This window comes from Microchirus variegatus (genome assembly GCF_963457635.1).
Source record: "Microchirus variegatus genome assembly, chromosome: 1".
Taxonomy (NCBI): Eukaryota; Metazoa; Chordata; class Actinopteri; order Pleuronectiformes; family Soleidae; genus Microchirus; species Microchirus variegatus.
The window spans coordinates 10,907,177-10,928,506 of record NC_139802.1 but is presented as its reverse complement, the minus strand read 5'-3'; the positions used below and the strand labels follow the sequence as shown (position 1 = coordinate 10,928,506).

Genomic DNA, 21,330 nt, shown 5'->3' with positions numbered 1-21,330 from the left:
ATGTGCTGTGAATAGGGCTCATGGACTTTAGAATAAATTGCAGTCTCCATAGGATTTTTTTCGAGCACAAAGCAAGCACAAATAAAAAGACACACCTTCTGCAGTGCTGAGTTACACCGAGACACAACTAAACCCTGCTTTTCTAATGCTTTTGGCCCTACTAGACTTATTAGAATGTGCGTTACTTTAACTCCCAGTAGACAACATATCCATGCACTCATATCATTACACACAGACACATTGCATGGGAAAAGGGGGCCCTCTGGGGACTGGTTTCTCCTCATAGTAGACCTGGACACTGACAGTGGGTGTCTGTAGGAGATGAAAGTAGTGATTTGTGGCCGAGACAGTCTTTGATGATGAAACTGCCTCTGAGAAGTAATTATTAGACTGTATTGCTCTCTGTGGTCTTCATATCCTCTTACAATTACAACATAACATACTGTAGCGTGGACACTCAGTTACCTCTGTAATATTGTTGAAGACACACTGTCACACGGGGACTGTGGCTCTGAAATGGGCTTGTAAAGACTTGGGCTAATGATTCATTTTCTTTCCCCTCCTTGTTTTTTTTTCTTCTCATTTTTCGCTCGCTTCCTGTCATTCTGTCTTACAATTGTTCGTCGTTATGTTCCTCAATTCCTTACACACTTATAACAATCTTGTTTTGATCTTGCCCTTCCCTCTCATCTTCATGACCTCCCCTCTGCTTATGCCCACCCTCTCTTTTTTAATTGCTTTGCTTTAATCATCCTTTCCATCTACGCTCTCTCTGTCCTCTTTCCTTCATCACCTTTGAGCATAATCATCTCTTCTCTTCTCAGGTCCAGAGTACATCTTGGATGCCACATCAGCAGTATGTTATGCAACCTACAGTAAGTTTTTGAACAAGCTATGATACTCACTATATTTGCATTTAATTGGTCACAGTGTATAAATATGAGAGTCAAACCAAGGACAGATGGGTAAAAACTGTAACTCTGCATCCGAGTCCTTCACTGCTGAATCAGCCTGTGAATAACCTCCTGAAAGCTATAGAAGAGCTCAAGAAATCCATTATAAAAGGCTGCTCCCTGCTGGTCTGAAATGAACCTGCATATGCAGAGCAGTAAGGAAAATGGGATGTTTGTTCGCTCACACACAAACATAACTTGGACACTAATGTCAAGGTGATTTCATATTTTTAGGCTGTCCCAGAAGAAAAAACAATGTCATGTCATCCATTTTTTTTACTGCTTTATCCTCCACCTGAGGGTCACAGGGCCTCTGGAGCCAATCCCAGCCAGGCTAAAAGGTGGTGTACACCCTGGACAGGTCGCCAATGAGTTTTCATTGCAAAGCTGTTCTCAAAATGGCCTCCCTTTAAAAATGTATGTCACTGATACAGAGGTGACAGTAATGAGATATTCACAATTCACTATGAAGTGAAATTGAAGAAGTGATCTCCGCCTTCATACCCGACCGAAGCTTTCAGACGCACCACATTGTCTGGACTGCATTTCCTTCCCATCACACTCTCATCCAGGGTGTTTTAATTAGAGGGATTAACATTGCAGCATATTACTGCAAAATCCGTAAGACAATAACGTCATCTTTTCTCATAAAAGGCTTTATAGTCGAGACAGATTTTGCTCTAATTTTTACCCGTGCTAACAACTGAGGACGGTTTTATGCCTGCAAAATATAGTTTTGCCAAGTTGAAAGTGTTGTGGCTTGAGAGAATCGGAAAGGAAGTGAAGCCGCCCCCAAACCAATGGTTAAAGTCGATCATAATTCTGTTTCTCCTCCTCTTTGTCATTCTCTCATTCTATCCGTCTTCCTGGTGTCTGTCTGCCAACTGCTAAAAACAGTCCGTTGTCATGTCTGATTAGAAATTATGTCTGTGATAATACCCTTCTGTGAATGTGTTTTTTTTTTTCGAGCAAAGGTCCCATCACATGATTTGGCAGGCCACTTGATATGACTTCCTTGGACTTGTTGGACAGCAGAGAGAGAGATAAAAGGGGAGAGAACAAGGGATTGGAGAAAGAAAAACATGAACAAAGCATCTGCAGTTTGACAGGGAGAGGCAGGCGAAGGGAAAAAGAACAATTGGAGAACAAAGAAAGGAAAACAACTCCTCCGAAAGCATGCCTGGGCTGTGCTGTGCTGTGCCTGTGCCTGTTCCCAAACCTTGTCCCTGCTTAGACAAAATCCCAGTTAGACAACAAAGGCCAGAGCTCGTCGATGTATTTGGAGGAGCTTGGCATATTAAAGCTGCGTCAGGGAGGGAGACTGGGAGAGACACACAGTGGTATGATTCTGTTCCTATGGCAGCGGAGGCTTCTTCACTCACAGTTAATGACTGTTGACTTTGATTAATGACGTGAACTCATTAACACATTTAAAGTGATGCACGCCAGTACATTTCTGCTAATCACTCGGTCAACATACAACTCGAGATTCTTGCATGCTCACAGTGCCAAATATGTCAGGTCGCTGTATGTGTGTGTGTGTGTGTGTGTGTGTGTAGCTCGCTAATTCACACACTCGCAGAAGAGACGCACAGACACACATTTTGACCCTAATTAAAAGGTTTAGCATGGAAGAAAAAAAAAAGAGCAGTGCTAAGTGCTGTTCTCTTTATTCCTCGGCACATGTACGTACTCAGACAACAATATTTACTCGCAGACACAACGCAATTCAGACACACCTATACACACACACAGTGAAGTGGCTTCACGGCCGTGTGTGTTTCTGTGTTTCTGATCCTTAGTGGAATGCCCAGATTACTTTAATTCCCTGTCTTTACATCTTAATTAGTGAGAGGTAAGCTTTGTGCATAATAACTCACAAATCCCCAGGAAATGAATGCATTACCCTAACCATGCATGGCAAGACAGACAAGGATGGCAGTTTATTGAGGATGGCTTTAATGAGACATCCAAAGAATTGTGATTCCAGCTCTTCCTGAGTTAACTGGAACACGTATCTGAGGCGGCAAATGTTGCGCAATACACACTACAATGTTTGCAAAAGTACCACCTATGCATGCATGCGGCTATATGGTTAGTCCAGCATTACTTGCCTTTTCTTTTCTTTTTTTACCTCATAGTCCTGTAAATGTGTATGTTTGTGTATGGTGAAGTAAATAGTAGGGGGAATTCTTTTTTGTGTGCGTTATTACAAACCTGTCAAGCCTGTCAGAGCTGGCCACCTGCAAGGGAACAAACAGCTAACCATCACACCAGCAGCAGTTGGTGTTTCTGTTTGGGTTTTTTTTTGTCTTAAGCCGGCATCATTATCAGCAGTACTGTGTGTCTTGCTGCGTGGTGCCTGCAGCTCTCTTCTTTGTCTACTGAAAAAAAAAAAAAAGGCAGTTCAAAGTTGAAGCAGATCTTGTCTTTTTCTTTCTTAAATTTTCCTCTCAGATACCTGGCGGTATTGGTGCACATGCACGCTTCTCTGCCACGTGTAGCGATGGTGTTGATATGCAGATACATGCAGAAAAGACAAGTGTAACACTTGGTACGGCTATAAATCAGAGAAAGTAATTAGTCTACCTGAGTTCCCTTTTGCTTTATACGTCTTTCTGCCTTCACGGAGGGCCTGCTGTGAGACTGGAGGAAGTGAGAGAAAGAGCAGGGAAGAATGTGAAATAATTAAACCAGAGAATGAATTATGTACGTGGATGAATAGCTTGGGTATTAACTGGATTCTGAGTGCTGAATCCACCTGCCTGAGCCAAAGGTTTGTGCAGTTTTGAGTAGATTGTATCTGTGCATGTGTTTAATGCGGTGTGTGTGTGAGTTTGTTTGTTTGCTGAAAAAAGTGCCACTCATTCACTTGTGATGTTGAGGACAGTGTTGATGACAGTGCTACTGCTGTGTTCTTCAAACAGACCTCCCTATAAAGACAGCAGTCAGGAGGAAGAGCACTCAGCATTGACAACTGTTCCGTCAGTACTGTGTGTGCGTGTGTGTGTGTGTGTGTGTGTGTGTGTGTGTGTGTGTGTGTGTGTGTGTGTTTACGTAGGTGCCACCTATAAAGCCTGCAGATGTAAGGATCTTCACAGACAGTTTTGTACCTACGAACTTTTCTGACGGACTGAATGTGCCTTCGTGAGGAACGCTTCTGTGTGCGTACTGCTTTGTTGAGAGCTTCCCTCTGAAGCCTTACAAACACAACCGTTAAGACGACTGCCATCCACCCGAGCTGGCGCCTTAAACACCTATAAATGTTCTTTTAACATCCTGCATCAACACTCGAGTGCCGACTGCTCTGTGGAGCAAGCAATGCAAACAAATCCGCTCGCGGCGTCTGTGCTCATGGGAGTTGTAGTCAGACAGCTATCATAAATGACCGGTGTTTACCGCGGCGAAGACGCTTATACCAGACACCTCAGCACACGGCATCAGGAGTCTGTGGCAGAGCTGCACTGAAACAGGTGGAGCTCAGAGCATGAAGGTGTTATAGGCCACATCAGAGCTCCTCACAAAGTGGGGATTTACAGTAAAAAAAAAAAAAATCTTTCTGCTCCGTACAGAAGCATGTTTTAACAAGCCTTCCAAGCCACTTGAGATGCTGCACTGTCGGGCACAAAGTCCAAACTCCAAGTCGTGAAATACAGCAGGGTTTGAAGAACTTCCCCCTCTAGCTGCATGTTTTATAAGTCTGTCATTTGGAGGAATAAACAATCTATTTTTCTCTTGTAGTAAAAGTATAGTACACTGGAGCTTACACTGAAATATTATGTTTGGACAAGTGTATCATTTCTTTAACACTGATTTTTTCCATTACTAAACATATATACAGAGGCCATGGGAATGTGCAATATAGTGTCTTATATCCTTTTTTCAGCACAACCTATAAGCAATCTGATGAAATTACTTTTCATTTTCGCCATCAAGTAAAAAAGTACTCAAAATTGTAAAAAAATATGATTGAATTTGGGAAATTTGGGAAAACTGTTCACTGTTTACAGTTCAGAGTTCACTTGGCTCGTTTTTATGAACAAAAATGAAAAGAAAAGTCTGCTCTGAGACGTCTGCACAATCGTCACTACTCCCGGTTTCTAAAAAAAATTATGCAGTATAAAATAGTATCATATCTTTGAATCAGCAACACATAAGAAGATGAAAAAAGCCTGATGCCCAGGATGTCCATACAAGGAGTTGTGTATTATTTCCACTGCAATTTACCAAGGGTTCGCTTGCAGCACGGATCCATGCAGTATGGGTTAAAAATTTTAGAAAAGTTTGTTTTTTGTAGTGCTCGAAGAATCCTTTTGTGTACTTGCACTGCATCTTGCATTGCCATGTTTATATAGCAGCGAGAATGACCAGAGAGTGCATTTCATGTTTAAAAGCTCTTCTCTGTCCAGCAAAAATCCCAGATGATTTTGTAAAAGGGAGGCGTGAGGAAGATTTGTTATAATCTGCAGTCTCGCCATTAGATGTCACTAAATCTTTAAGTGTATTCAGTTCTATCTCATTTCATAGAGTGACTTTGACACTGTTTTTGTTATGACTCTCTGCTCAGATGATCATGGTTTGTCCACTGTAGTTTGTACAACAAAACAAAGTCGGTCATGTGCGCTTCCTTCTGACTCCAGGGCGCTGTCATCACTCCAGCTACAGCTATAGAGCCCAGTTTGTCTCTTCATCCCTCCAGTGTTATGGCTCCTCTCACCCAGCAGATGAACCACCTGTCTCTCGGCACTACAGGCACCGTGAGTCTGCCTGACACAAAAACTTCATGCATGTTAACATGTTTGCATTGCTAGGTAAATATAATTAGACAAAAGGGGACGTCCGGGGTTAGCTGTCATGTTTTTAATCAAATAGCCTTTGGGGGAAAATGCCTTTCCTGTTTGTCTGAAAGTCTGGAATATGTGATGACCTCGGGCCCAAATGTGTCATGAAATGTAAAGAAAAAAACAAAACACCTTCCAGTTTAATAATGTTTGTCCCTCTTCTCTGCAGTACATGCCCGCTGCAGCAGCTGCTCCTATGCAAGGAACCTACATTCCCCAGTACACTGCAGTGCCTGCTTCTGCCATCACAGTAGAAGTAAATACACCAGCTTTATATTGTAGTCTATTCCCTAGAGACTGTCGAGGGGTTGTATTAAAAAGCTTTGTAATATATAGAGAGAGAGAGAGAGAGAGAGAGAGAGAGAGAGAGAGAGAGAGAGAGAGAGAGAGAGAGAGAGAGAGAGAGAGAGAGAGAGAGAGAGAGAGAGAGAGAGAGAAGAGAGGCTATAAGAATGTATCTTATATCCTTTCTTTCAGCACAACGTATAGGCAATCCTTAATTTTTTTTTTTAAATTTCTCCAACTATAAAAAGAGACTTGAACAAAAAGTCCTCAAAATGTTTAAAATCACATTGAATTTGTAAAATTTGGAAATACTGGCTGGTTTTTATGAACAAAAATAAAAGTACAAATGGTCTATTTTTGCACAATTATCGTTACTTTATATCATTCATGAAAATGCGATGTAAAATTAATCATTACTTTGACTCAACAACACATAAAAAACAAGCTGAATATGTGACCTATAAATACAAAACCCCAGGATACCCATATAAGGAGTTGTGTATTATTATTAGTGCTGTCAAACGGTAACGCGTTAACAGAGTTTAACGGCGTCAACGTTAATGGCCGGAAAAAGATGCGCGTTACCACGCAAAATGAGTCTCTAAAAAAAGCAAAACTTTAAAAACAGAGGCACACCTACGCAGTACACATGTACGCTGGTTGTTTGTAGCGCTGCTCTTTTCCTTTAATTAACAGACTGCTCCAATGCCACTGTAGGCATGCTAACGGCGCTAAATGGAGCTGACGGCGCTAAAAGGAGCTAACGGAGCTAACTAGTAAATGGTGCCTGGACTCCGGTGTCGTGGCACGTAAACATAGCGTCACCCGCGTCTTTTTTCCGGTCAGTCGTCATGGAAACGTGTCATGCGTTAACGTGCATTAACCTATTGCACAGCACTAATTATTATTATTACCATGGCAATTTACCAAGGGTGCACTTGTGGCACGGATGTGTGCCGCGTTAACACTGAGGGTTAACTAAGAGTTTTGGTTTGATATGTTCTAACTCATATTATTTACAGCAATGCTCACACTTGATGTTTCTCAGATTAATAAGCACATATTATAGCTGTCACTCAGCGTGCCTATGCTGTTATGAAATGAAAACGAATAAGTTTGGTGTCGGCATTGGCACTGAGGTTTCCAGGTTGATCGTATCAGAATCACACTGTGGATCTCATTTTCAACTCCCAGAACCCAGAGAAACAATCTTTTCACTTTTAATCATTACTGAGTATATTTTTGTCTGTGGCAATCTGTTTGGATTTTCTCAGTTAATTCCTGCTAAATGAAGGTTGAAATTAAATCTTCAAACTAATGAGATAGTGTGACTTACTTCTGTGACTGTGTTTCTGGCGTCAGGGCGTGGTGACAGACACATCTCCTCAGACAGCCGTCCCCTCCTCGCAGGAAGCCAGCGGGCAGCAGCCTTTATCAGTGGAGGGTACAGTAGATCATGCTGCACCCTACTCTTACCAGCAGTCCAAGTGAGTACAGCACTGTGTTTGTTATGATCCATTAGCTGAGCAGCAGGGGTTTCAAACTCTTATGACCTGGGGGCCACTGAGCATTTAGGCTGGGAGGGGGCCGGGGCGCCGGTCAAAGTGAAAAAATATTGGAAAACGGCAAACTGTTCACAGAATATATCTTGACGATCCATCGTGATCAAAAATCTCTCTAACAATCTCTCAGCAAAACATTAACATATGTACACTACCGTTCAAAAGTTTGGGGTCACTTAGAAACGTCCTTATTTTTGAAGGAAAAGCACTTTCTTTTCAATGAATATAACATTAAATGAACACACTCTATACATTGTTAATGTGGTAAACGACTATTCTAGCTGCAAACGTCTGGTTTTTAATGGAATATGTACATATGTGTATAGAGGCCCATTTCCAGTGTTCTAATGGTACATTGTGTTTGCTAATGGTGTTAGAAGGCTATTGGATGATCAGAAAACCCTTGAAAACCCTTGTGCAATGATGTTAGCACAGCTGAAAACAGTGTTGCTGGTTCTTTGACGAAAGGGCAAAATGATTATTTTGAATAAAAATAAAAAAATATTTCTAATCTTGTCAATGTCTTGACTATATTTTCTATTCATTTTGCAACTCTTTTGATGAATAAAAGTGTGACTTTTAATGGAAAACACACAAAAAAATAGTATAGGTGACCCCAAACCTTTGAACGGTAGTGTATGTACAGCATGAACATATCAAAGAACATGTGCATATATTAATCCATAATCCACAGCTGTTGTTATTCCAATTCAGTTCATTTTATTCATGTGGGAGTGAAGTATTGTTTTTAGTGTCTCCGTGTGTCTGTGTTTGTTTGTGCTTCCACACTTGCACTTGCCAATATGACCAGCAGAGGTCGCCAGAGGCTTTGCGTGAATGGGGTGAAGTCTGCCATCTCTGATTGTGTTGTTATGTAATGGCAGTCCTCTCCACAACTTAGGGGCTGCGACCGTGAAATCCCAGATCCCCTCTGAGCTTTAGGATCAACTAAGAGGCCGCAGAATTATACTCCAACAAAAGGATTTTAAAATCTATTCATTTATTCTTCTTGATATTTAACGGGTGTTAAGTGTGGCCACAAATAACACTTTCAAACCAATTTCATTAATGCTTGTTTTTTTGTTGTGTGCAATTAGTTATAATTGATTAAATGTTTTTGTTATTGTTCTCAAGACACCTCCATACAGTGCAGACTAAGTGCTTCACCATTATTTAGGTTTTGGTCACATAATCGTTTCAGTGTTTGCTTTCTCCTCGTGTCTGTCTTGTTTCTCTGCCTCCCAGATAACCTGTTTTCCTTTTCACATTGTGGCTGGACAAAGAATGTTGTGTACGCTTTTTTTAAACACTTAAACAGTTCTTCCAATAAGAGTTGTTTTATTTGGTGTGTGTGTGTGTGTGTGTGTGTGTGTGTGTGTGTGTGTGTGTGTGTGTGTGTGTGTGTGTGTGTGTGTGTGTGTGTGTGTGTGTGTGTGTGTGTGTGTGTGTGTGTGTGTGTGTTTTACTGACTTGTTTTTCTGTCTGTTTAGATAAAGAGGTTTGGTGGGAATCACAGCTGCTCTGCCTGCAGAATGACTGCACCAAAGCGCCGGAGACCCAGAGAGAAAGAAAAAGAGCTGATGGACAACAGTGACGGGAGGATACTTCTTCTGTGTGCGCACAAGCACCAAATAAAAGACTAAATGAAGGGAGGAGGAGAAAAAAAAATCAATGTTTTTTTTTTTTTTACCTGATTCCGCCAAGAAATGATGGTTTTGCTCGAACTTGAAGACAATGAAATCAAACTCAGTCTGAGCACATCATTTCTCTACGTGAGGCTGGACTTTGCCTCCAAAGAAAAAAAAAAAAAAAAAAAAAAAGATCAGACAAACTGAAATTGCAACTCAACCAACAAGCTGTACAGAAAAAAAGGAACATTTGAATGTGCAGGTAGATTTTCAGACTTTTTTATTACAAGAAAAAAGAAAAAAAAAAAGGAAGCAAAGTCTAGGAGGAAAAAAACAGATTGTCTTCCTTTAATATTAAGCTACATTATTTTTCATTCTTTTTATTATTTGAGTAGTTTTCTAGAAATTCAATGGTTTTTTTCGTAAATCGTTATTGCCTTAATTTTCTCAGACTGGGGAAAATGTTTCCATAGTGTTGAATTATTATTATTATTATAAATAAAAAAAAGAGAGCCTTGAAATCTACTAAGCTATCTGTACAGGATTTAAAAAAAACAAAAAACAAAAAAAAGGTTGTATTTGTATGAAGATGATTTTAAATTATGTGGTGCAGTGCAGCTGGTGTTGGTTGATAGGAAAAAAAAATCTTTAATCTGACCTGTGGACGGGGTCAATCCACTGCTCTCTGAGTTTATTTTAATCATGGGATAAATATTCTGTTTTTCTATTGCATTCTTGTCTTTTTACTTTCCAGAGATTCTTTTTTAATATTATTTTTTTTTTGCTTTACCTGCTTTTCTTGTCTCACTGCAAAAAAAAAGTTAAAAAAAAAAAAAAAAAAAAAAAAATTGACAAAAAGTAGAAGAAAAAAAAACACGCTAGGATTTTTAAATGTGCAGAAAGCAATAGTTTTAGAGAAATCTGTTGACAGTTCCTCGCGTCTTTCTTAACTGTTGAACACGCGCAGCCCACACAGGTGGCATTTTTATACCAAAGATGAAGAAACTAAATAGTGAAGAAATCTTCCTCATGTTGCTTTCTCTTTATTTTTTTCATCTCTGAAACATTTATTCGTTTTCCTTTGCTATTCACGCCCGTTTCTTTCATCGGGTGAATGAGAACGTGCAGACGCCTTCCATCTTCTGTGACGCGACGCCGTGTCGAGTGTAAAGAGACCGAACGCGCTGTGGGTATGGAGACGGAAGAATAAGTTGATGTAGTACATTCTTAGTGGAAAGGAGACGGATATTTGGCCTGTAAGTCTTTTGTCACTACGCCGTCCTCGGGGCTGCTTTGACCTTTGATCTCACGCTCCTGACATGCCGATGACGACGACTCCTGCTGCTATAACTCGTTATGACGACTTTCCCCAAACTAACTCCTTCAAGTCAAAAGTCTCAGTTCACTTAACACGCTGTTTTTTTTTTTTGGGGGGGGGGGGGGTTTGCACCACTGTCTCTCCACACCACAAAAGCCATTAAAGATGTGAGCATGGCGATGAAATCTGTAAGATGTAAGGGCATTTCTATTGTTCTGTTGAATGAAATCATTTCAGCTTATGTATGTTCTCCTTTGTGTTGTTTTTTTTTTTTTAGAACTGGTTCTGATATGTGAGCTGCTAAATACGTGTCAGTATTGGGGACTGAGGTGGATTTATGTTGGGTGCGTGTGGAAGTTTGTACTGGATGAGATGGTCAGTGATGAGCAGAGAAGAAGAAGAAGAAGAAGAAGAAGAAATACTGAGGTCACATCCTTTAATCTCTGACCCCGCATGACACATTTCGCTCATGAAACTTGTCGAGGAGCAAAACAAAAAGGTTCGTGCAGATGCAAACCTCTGTTGGGAAGTAAGTTATTGAAAGGCGACAAAGAGGGACAGGGAGAGTGAGAGGAAGAAAGAAGGGAAAGAGAGGACAAAAGTAATATTTATGAGACGTTTTTGTACAGGTGTGTAAAAGAAGATGCAACAGACATAACTTTGATGATGCTATTTTTTTATTTGCTTGGTCACATGCCTCCCATGTCTTTTCAAATTGTGATTCTGAGAGTGTCTGTAGATCCAGTGGTTTATTGCTGTAGTTTCAAATGTCTCTTTTCTTTTTTTTTTCTTTTTTTTTGGTTTTTCTTTTTAGACAATTCTTTCAATAAAAAAAAAAAAGAGAGATCTGAACAATTATTAATAGTCATCTTGGTTTTGTAAGGCAGGTGCACAGCTGCACTGTACCACTAGAGTGCACTGTTGCGCACGGTTGCAGGAAAAAGAGCTGCAGTTGTCACTGGAGATTGGGCTGGAGTTGCTCAGTTTACAGATATAATATAATTATATTCAAACAGGCGTAATTACACTTAAAGAGCTCCTCTGCTAGGCATACATTGGAATTAAAAAGCAGCCAGCCGTGATTTCAGTGTTGTGTTATATACCATGCTGAGCTCAGGTATTTACATTTCAGAGGTGATGCAACAGCCAAAAAAAAACATACAGTTAGTAGATATGTTTGTGATATAATACCATATTGTGGTAAAAAGGAAGCAGACTGTGAACAGAATTGCTTTACAAAGTATATAAAAAGTACACTTCATACACACTTAATCTTGCACCTTTGCCATCAGGATCCCAGTGGCTAATCTCAAGAACTAGAACGGGTGTCACATAGACTATTTAGTTTTTGCTTTTCACGAAAAGCAGAGACATACAGTAGTTCATATATGGGACTAAATGAAGATTAGCCGTTTAAACGGCAAGCGTATCGCAGACGACACATTTGCGCAAGCGCACTTTGAATCAATGTAATTACGCGACGGAAATCAGCGTCTTTGTCACCAGAGAAGAAAGAGTTGGAAAAAAACACCTATACATAGTTTTCGTTTTTTTGGCCTTTTTTTGGACGTTGAGACAACAACTCAAAGAAATGTTATTCTAAATGTGTTTTGTACTGTTCAAATTTCAAATTTAACACACACAATCTGGTGTTTGTGAACAACTGCAGTGTTTTTTCTAAATAAAACCTTTTGTTTTTCTTCAATTTAAATTGTTAATACACTATTTTAACATGCAGAAAACTGTTATTCTGGGAAAAAAAATAGACAAAAGCACATACTCACAGGACATTTACTGGCCCTTTCATCGTTAAAATATGCATTTTGAGGCTTAACCGTTAAAGGGAGAGGCTGACGTCTTGTAGGCTGTGTGAATTGTAAGTAATAACAGGAATTATCCACCAGATTGAATTGTTTTTAATAGATTAAAATGTTTGAAAAGAACAAACTTCTGTTGCATTCCAACCATTTTGCAGGTGAACACATGCATTCAGTGCAATTACACGGGACAGAAAAGGACAAACATCATTGTCAGCTGAGCTGATATGTGTGCAAGCTCACATATCTCTGAGTGAGTACCTGTATAAAAACTCATTTCAGCGTTACACAATTGTCAGGTCACACAATAAGAATATGCACATGGACATATCCGGGTGCTCTTTCGTCATAGGTGTGTCACTAAGACAACCTGGCCTCCCACCTGTAAATCAACCTTAAGTGGAGCTTTTAAAAAAAAAAAGGACCGCAGACAACTGAACGTAAAAAAAGAACTTGTCGCTCTGTAACTTTCCCTGAGGTAAAAAATAAACCGACTCTTTAAAATGGCTCAGGCTTAAAAGAGAAACATTTCTTGGGGAACTGTAACACTCTCCAGTTACTTACAGGACTATGTAAGTCCTCCAGGCTTTCTGTGGCAGATTGTTCACCTCCGTGACGGACTCTCTCAGTAGCAGGTGCGAATGAGAATGATGGAAACTATGATAAAAGTCACAATGATCAGCGCCGAGAATAGAAAGATGAGGCCGGCGAAGGCGGGATTCGTCAAGGGGGCGGTGTACTTCACGTCAGACGGGATCATGTTGGACATGCTCAACATGTAGCCCAGACTCCAACCTATGCTGGTGTTCTTAACCTGTGGAGAGGAGAGAGGAGAAAGGGAAACTTTTCTCAGTGTGAATGTACGTACATGCTGCCAGACAACTAACACATCGTCTTTGCATGTTGAGACCAGTCCAGTCAAAAAGCTAAAAAAAAAAAAAAAAACAGCTTGAGGGCAAAAAGAGTTGTCATCGCACCCCGGAAAAAACACAAACCCTGGAGGAACTCCCAAAGAGATTCTCTTTATTCCTTCCTTCTAAAAGGACATTTGAAGTGTGGGACTCCCAGAGTTACCCCCCCAAAGACAGGACATACTGCAGCAGACACATCACACTGACTCTCTTGTTGGTGGTCGATGATGAGGGACAGTCCCGTCTAAAGGTCGACCACCATGCAATTAGGAAATTGTGGCTGTAATGTGGGTCTTTTTTTAGTGCCAGCGTCTTTCCTCATTACTCATGAGTGAGTGGCTGTCTCACGCCAGGGACTTCCTTTGTGAAGGACGTCCTCAGGGCAGCCTGAGAAGACACATTGCCTGTCTTTCTTTCAAACTTTTGTGCACAGATGATATCACCCAGCCGTCTGTGGGTGGTTTGATATGGGACGGTTGTGTTTTATTTTATAGAATTTAGAATATATATGACAACAGCATACATCATGTGTGTGTATTTCTATTTTTTGACCAACCTCTTTCTTGAAATGAATGTTTTTCCATGTTTCGTTGTTGAACTTGTAACCTTTCGTCAACAAGGTGAAGACATAATGAGCTGAATAGCAGTAAGTCTTGAGGTACTTCGGCGAGATCCAATCCCTTTCTTTCCTCAGCTAAAAGAGAGAGAAACAGAGATTAGAGTTGAAGTAATGGCAAAATATCAATGCTGTGATCAAGACGAACATGGAATACATGAAGACAAAGGCAATGAATTTCAGTTTACAACTTCATCTGTTCTGAGAACTGTCAGACTTCTGACTTGAAATTTCCTCTAAATTCATGCTGTTTTATCTTTGCTTTAAAGGAGTCATTATTTCTCCATTAGTTCCCTGGTATTCACTCAATCACCCTGCCAAAACAGCCCTGTTCAGAATGCTCTGTTTAGTAGTATCTCTTAAAACACAGGGACAGGAAATGACATCAGCCACAGAGGCTACTTGGAGCTAACAGCAGTTAGCATTTGGAAAAGTGATCATTTGCAGGCTCTAGCAGGCACATTGTCGTCATATATAACATGTATCCACTGGACAGATAAATCCTCCAGAGGCTGGAAGTTTGTGTAGAACTCTGTGCTGCACTGTGGAGCCAAGAATAGAACTTTTCACGGACTTCCGGTTTTCGGATACCGTTGCCCTCGCCAGCACTCTTGCGTGTTTTTTACGGACAAAGCGGAGCTCCGCGAGACAACAATTCCAGGAATTTACTGCATTGTGACGTTCCAAGGAGTGCGGAAGTCAACATCGCGTGTTTTATCTCCTGTACTTAGACTGAGGAGGACCACAAAAACATGAGTGAGTCATCTTTTTTCACACTTTGCAGACTGATAGGACCTCCAGAGTCTCAAACATAAGGATCCAAATGATTAAAAAGTTGATTTTGCATAATATGGGACCTTCAAATAGCTTCTTCAAACCATTACAGAAACATAAAACGATTATTTTGATCATTTAGGGCAGCTGTGGCTTAGTCTAATACATTTGTATTTTTACACAATATGGTTGAATTATTTGCCGTATTTTGTGTGAATCATATAAAGCACACCTGTCAATCAATGTACAGTATGTTTTACAAAGATAATTCTGTTTGTCATTGAGCTTAATGTATAATTAGTATGTTTGCATGTTTCTGTTTCTTGCCGTCTTTTCAGTCCTTTTTTTTAGGGACTTTGAGACAGACTCTTTACACTGAAACAACGATCAGTTTCTCCTCTGCTAAAAATGAAACCATTGGTGAAACAGAAAACCATTAAGGAGATTGTTGAAACTATTAAGACATTTTAGGATTCAGATGAACAGCTCGTTTTCAGGCTTCTGCAGAGCAGGACAACATCTCGAACATGCAGGGCAGTGTTCCCTGAGGACCACTTGATTACAGCATGATTTTTTTGTTCATAATTTCTTTCTTTCTTTCTTTCTTTTTTTTTTTACTACATTTCAGCACACATTTCAGGAGCTCACCACTGTCCAGTGTGTATGGCAGAATTCCGCTATTGTGGCTTTGAATTGATCGAGATCCGATGTGCCGTTCAACAGCAGAGCCCTTGCAGTGAAGAAGAATCCAGCGTATGCCTGATGGGAACATCAGAAACAGAGATAAGTTCTTTTAAGTTTTTAAAAGTATTTGCCGCTGTCTTACCATAAACTCTCCGCTGACTGGTGGCTGTTCAACCCCGTTGAATGAACACTGGGCTGAAGAGCATTCGTTGAAATCAAACAGGGACTCTACTATGCTCTGGCACTTGTCTGAGTCGGGTTCTCCCACCATGGAGAAGTTTTGATCCGGTTGGTAATTGACGGGTTTGTTTGTGCACGGAGTGTCGTAAATATCCGAGGCCTTCATGGTGAGGTTGAGACCTTCAGCATAGCAGGGGTTTGAGATGTATCCAGGTGAAGACCCGAGCTTAGAGAGAAGGAAGAAAATATTAACCCTTAGAACCCAGAGAATTTCGGCTGCTTCCCCCTCCCCCATTACTATGTTTAAACATACAGTACGTACAGAGGCTATAAGAATGTGCAAGAGTGTCTCATATCCTTTTTTTTCAGCGCAACCTCAGCAATCGGATGAAAACTCATTTTCATTTTCACAAACTATATAAACACACCCGAGCAAAAAGTACTCAAAATGTTTACAATCAGATTGAATATGTGAAATTTGGAAATAATTTTTCCCCATTACTATGTTTAAATGTATATACAGAGGCTATAAGAATGTGCAATACAGAATGTCTTAGATCAGGGGTGTCAAAGTCAAATTAATGACTCAATATGACAGAATGACTTATTAAAAGTTCCTGTTTGGTTGTGGAATGATGTTTACTTCACAATAAATGCAAAATCAATACACTATTAAATAAATCTAAAATTAAGTCAACTAGTGCAGTGCCCGTAGGAAGTATGTATTCCTATAGTGGGAGCTGAAGAAGATTTTTCAGTTATGGTAACGCATGATAAGGAATATAAAGGCTAACCAGAACAGCTAGCTATGCTAATGCTAATCGAAAATTAAAACATGTGCGTTGTGCCTAACGAGGTTGCACAGCGTTTGTATTATGTTAGCCCTACGCTAATGCTAACACCATGTTCTACCATGTTCTGCGGTGAACCGTGTGGAAATGTCTCACCCACCAGCCTCTTCACTCCCACCTCCCCGCTCCAGACAGCGCAGCTGCTGCTGATGAGCTGCTGCCTGCCTGGTGTAGCGTGATAAGTCAGCGAAAATTGAAATTCCTTGAAAATCAAGGATGCACACGATCGGACCATGCTCAACCCATATCCAAAATCTTAGGGGGATCTGTCTTTAATATTACAAAAATATTGCTAGCAAACATAGTTTGTTTTATATTATTTTTTATGAATGTTATATATATATATTAAACCTCACTCGCAGCTGTGCCTCAGCCACACGCGCTGTGTTTAAAAGAAGAGGAGGTTGTGTTCCATGTTTTCACACGGGCCGCCAGTTTGACACCCCTGTAGATCAGTTTCTTTCAGCACCACCTATAGGCAATCTGATAAAAAAAATATATATAATAATTTTCACCAACCAAATAAACGCACCTGAGCAAAAAGTACTCCAAATGTTTAAAATCGGATTTGTTTTTGGATATATTTTTGGATATACGTCACAGTTCAAACGTTCGCTTGGATAATTTTTTTAAACAGAAATAGAATAAAAGCACTCTTTTTTTGTTAATTTTACACAACTATCCCTGCATTTTGTAAAGCCTGAAAATGTGACCCATGGGTTAAGGGTTAAATAAAGCGATTGTGTACGGCTGCTTATGTGCCTGGAAAAACGGTTTTATTTGCATTATTTGTAAACCCATTTGGACTTGACTTATTGTCTTTGCATATATTACAAAACACAAATTACTAATAATGCAAAACAAACCCTCATGTTCACTGTTACTCAGTACATGGAATTACACACAGATCGGATGTAATCATGAGCTTCAAAGTCAACATTTGATATAAGAACACTGTTGCAAAATTATTACAGTTTAAACTTTTCACTGGCATCGCATATAAGTAGGTCTCCCACTACGAACACTATTAATGCATTTTCTCAGAGAGTCGCCTGTCGACATTTATGGTCCAATCAATACTCTTAATGACATAATGCATCACTGACCAGTCTCCTCTTGCCTGTTAGCAGTTTAAAGACAGCAGTGTTCACAAATCAATTCTTTACCAGGCTGTAATGGATTTTGGCGAGCGAGCGAGCGCGAGCACATGCTCCCACTGCCACACGTGAGCACAAGAAAAGAGAACAAACGGTCATGAGTACATGGACTTGAGTCAATTTGTTATAGGGGAATATTATACCCTATTTCTCCAAGTTAAACTAGTTCCCTGGTGTCCTAATGAACATGTCTGTGACATGCTTTGGTCAAAATACCATGAGGATGAAGCACCACAGCAGTTCAATCACTCTGCCAAAACAGCCCTGTTCAGAACGCTCTGTTCAGTAGTATCTCTTTAGGTCCACCTTAAAAAAAAAGTAAAACGAAACTTAAGGGACAGGAAATGACATCAGCCACAGAGGCTACTGGGAGCTAACAGCAGTTAGCATTTGGAAAAGTGATCATTTGCAGGCTCTAGCAGGCACATTGCCGTCATATATAACATGTATCGACTGGACAGATAAATCCTCTGAGGCTGGAAGTTTGTGTAGGACTCTGTGCTGCAGTGTGGAGACAAGAAAAGAACTTTTCGTGGACTTCCGGTTTTTAGATACCGTTGCCCTCGCCAGCACTCTCACGTGTGCCCCGAGAGACAACCATTCCAGGAATTTAGCGCATTGTGACGTCCCAAGCAGTGCGGAAGTCAACATTGTGTGTTTAGAGTCTCCAATATAAGGATTTAAATGATTAAAAAATTGATTTTGCATAATATGTCCCTTTTAAGCTTTTAGGAGTTCGAGGGTGAGGGTCACTCTCAAATTGACACCTCCCGTCAGTATAGAGTGTCAAATTAACCTCTGAATGTTTTTGGACTGTGGGAGGAAACCGGAGAGAAAACCCACACACAGCGAGAACATGCCACACCTAAAGGCCCTGGGTTGAACCGGTGACCTTTTTGCTGCCCCCTACCCGGCTGTGAGGTCCACACACAGACACACATGTTTACAATACGACAAAAAGCCGTGTACCTGTATGACTTTGTCCAGAACCCTCTTCTCAATCTCATTTTTGCCATAGCAGAGGAAACTGTGAGTGTAGACGTTGTACGGGTATCCGTACAGTTTGACGTGCAAGTAGTCGGCGCCTTTGAGATCATCCTGGACAGTAAAGGCGATCTGTGTCGATGCTCCACCAAGGTCCATGGACCCGACTGTCTTCGCCCCCTCTGGTTGTGCGTAAGCGTTCCACAGGTTTCTCTGCAAGAACATCGACCAAGGGTTAGTACGATAAAACAGGACAGTGAAGGGACATTACACGTAAACTTAAGACGGACCAGAACAATGTCTTACTTCTATGAAGTTTCCCATGAGGTAGTTCACAGAGACCCACCCATATAATCCTTCTTCTTGACCAGTAAGGATGGCGGCCCTTTGGAAGTGGAAGGGCAATGACCGGAGGTAACTCGTGAGACTTGTCATGATATCATTGGACCTCTGTTCATCCGCCTCGCTTCAGGTAAACAAAGAGAAACAGAATCATGTTTTTTTTCTTTTTTTTTCTTGTAACTAATCCGTGTCTGACATTGCAGAAATATAGGCATGTGCTTTCTTGTCAAGTAGACGAGATGAATACCACTTTTGTCTCTGAGCTTAAAGATTGAGGTCAAACCAGACAGTTACACAGCTATGACTGAATAATACATCACTGTGAGATTATTCCAGAGTATTTACATTTGGGACATTATCACAGCAATGAAGAAAACCCAAGACAAACTATAACAACGTTGTTGAATATTAGTGTGTGTTGATCTTATGATCTATTCAAAGCAGTCAAGTTCCCAATCAACCCTTATTCAAGTATCTTTTATGGCCTTTATAAGTTTCTCATTAAAGGACAGGATCCTATCACAGCGTCATTGTGAGCTCAGCTTTTGAATGTTGCCTCACTCTGCACCTGTTTTTTACTGCTGGGCTTTCTGATGACTCAGGCGGCTTATGTGTGAGGTTAAAGTCTGAAGCTTTTTCCTGCCACCAGTGCATTATATAAATGCATTGAGAAAGAACTGAGTGAATGAATGAATGAATGAAACCAGTCATTTTGATGCTTTCTCACTGCAACATTCTCATGCCCGCTGTAGCTCCCAGATAGAGGGGTGTGGTTTTGTGTTGCTCTGCTGGAATGACTTCGATTATTTTCTTCATGCAGTCCTGAAACGCTTTCCATGTTTCGTCGCTCTTCTCAGCGTCCAACACCGTATCTGAGATGCCAGCACCTTTGGGCACAAGGTGACAATAATTATAAACATGATAATAACTGCAAGAAAAGTGCAGAAAGACAAAAGCTGTAAAGCGGTCTTGGGGATTGAGATAACAACTTACCAGCCACTCTGCAGTTCGTTGTCTCCGTCACTATTCCTGTTTCATTCTCCTTCTCGCCGGGCCACTCGTAAAGGTACACATTGGAACGAGAGGAACCCGAGTCGATAACAATGCCGTACTGAAAAGAAGACGAAAGAGGAAAAAAAGCAGGTCCCGTGTTTGATTCTTTAGTTATTTTCAGTGAAAGCCGTCAACAATGCCATCAATCTGACGAAGAGTTGAGATGATAAATATTGTATTTAACCATCCGTCCATGTAGACCACCTTTAAAACACACTACGTGGTCAAGACTCAATCAGATCTTCCACCCACCGCCAAACTAGCATCGGACATCTGGATCATATCTTTAAAAGACTCGTGTTTGTCTGTATTCTGATCGATTTTGATTTGACTGTCATTTTACAAGCAAAGTAGTCAATTCCTAATAACAATAAGTATGCGTCTGAGGACGTGTGTGTGTGTGTGTGTGTGTGTGTGTGTGTGTGTGTGTGTGTGTGTGTGTGTGTGTGTGTGTGTGTGTGTGTGTGTGTGTGTGTGTGTGTGTGTGTGTGAGTGCGTTTTCACCTCTAAACCGTACTCTTTAACGGTCCAGATGTCCTGTATGACGGCAACAGCAACAAGGGCGGCGATGCTGCCCAACAGCAGAAGCAGCACTACTGCTATGCGACATTTGAAGCCAATTTTTTTCTTGGATGCCATTTCCTGTTGGGGGGAAATAAATAAATGTATCTCATGCTGAAAGCATCTTACTAAAGCTCTCAAAAGTGGTCATGACGAACAATATCAGAACACTGCATTTTCTGTAAACTGGAAAATAGTCTGTCACAACGGAGGTGTCTTTTGGCAGTTAATAATAACAGTGCTCTTATCCTATATGATTAAGCAAAAAGCAACAACATGGGATGGAAAATTGTTAAATATTTATTTAGGATTATGAAAAGTTAATAGAATTTAAGTAAGAGTGTGTACCAGTGTTACACAACTCAAGTCTCTGATCCTGAACTTCAGGATCAGAGACTCAGGCTTAAGATGTCTAACTATTTCTTGGTGCGTGCCATATTTATCGGACTTCTTCCTCTTCTTCTTCCTCCTTTGTGGCCAGATTGTTTTCCCGCGGCTTTTGAGAAAACCCCCACAATTCAAACATCAAACATGCAGTTCAAGTAGGAATGGTGCACAATGAATGGCTTTTCTTTTGACTAACCGAAAGCATCTGTGGTCAAACGGAGATGAATTTCATTCCGACAATGATCTGATCAAATAATGTGCACCAATCGAGAGGCATGTTGAACATCTTTAGTTCTGCGTCTTTGTTCACTTTAGTGCAAGAGCGACAACGAGTGTTCACCGATCTGCACGAGGATTGACAGATCGGTAAGTCCTCTCCCATGCCGGTACCACACAAGCCAGTGTTCGCGTGTTCTTTACGTTCAT

General features: G+C 40.7%; 2 protein-coding genes across 2 annotated transcripts in view; one reads left to right on the top strand and one right to left on the bottom strand.

The window, feature by feature from the left end:
• Positions 1-9,658, top strand: part of LOC310931058 (RNA-binding motif, single-stranded-interacting protein 3-like) — a 116,046-nt gene extending 106,388 nt beyond the window's left edge. The window contains exons 10-14 of the mRNA XM_083894138.1: positions 825-875; positions 5,594-5,710; positions 5,964-6,050; positions 7,442-7,566; positions 9,132-9,658. Coding sequence (XP_083750264.1) covers positions 825-875; positions 5,594-5,710; positions 5,964-6,050; positions 7,442-7,566; positions 9,132-9,135 — 384 coding nt within the window. The 3' untranslated portion in view covers positions 9,136-9,658. The remainder of the gene's footprint in view (positions 1-824; positions 876-5,593; positions 5,711-5,963; positions 6,051-7,441; positions 7,567-9,131) is intronic.
• A 2,939-nt stretch (positions 9,659-12,597) lies between these two features.
• On the bottom strand, positions 12,598-20,595 carry entpd3 (ectonucleoside triphosphate diphosphohydrolase 3; the record flags this gene model as incomplete). Its single annotated transcript, XM_083897459.1, has 9 exons — positions 12,598-13,218; positions 13,872-14,009; positions 15,354-15,464; positions 15,532-15,795; positions 18,547-18,774; positions 18,868-19,027; positions 19,631-19,790; positions 19,897-20,014; positions 20,461-20,595. 9 exons carry the CDS (start codon positions 20,593-20,595, stop codon positions 13,030-13,032), a joined length of 1,503 nt encoding a protein of 500 aa, XP_083753585.1. The 3' UTR covers positions 12,598-13,029.
• Positions 20,596-21,330: the final 735 nt, after the last annotated feature.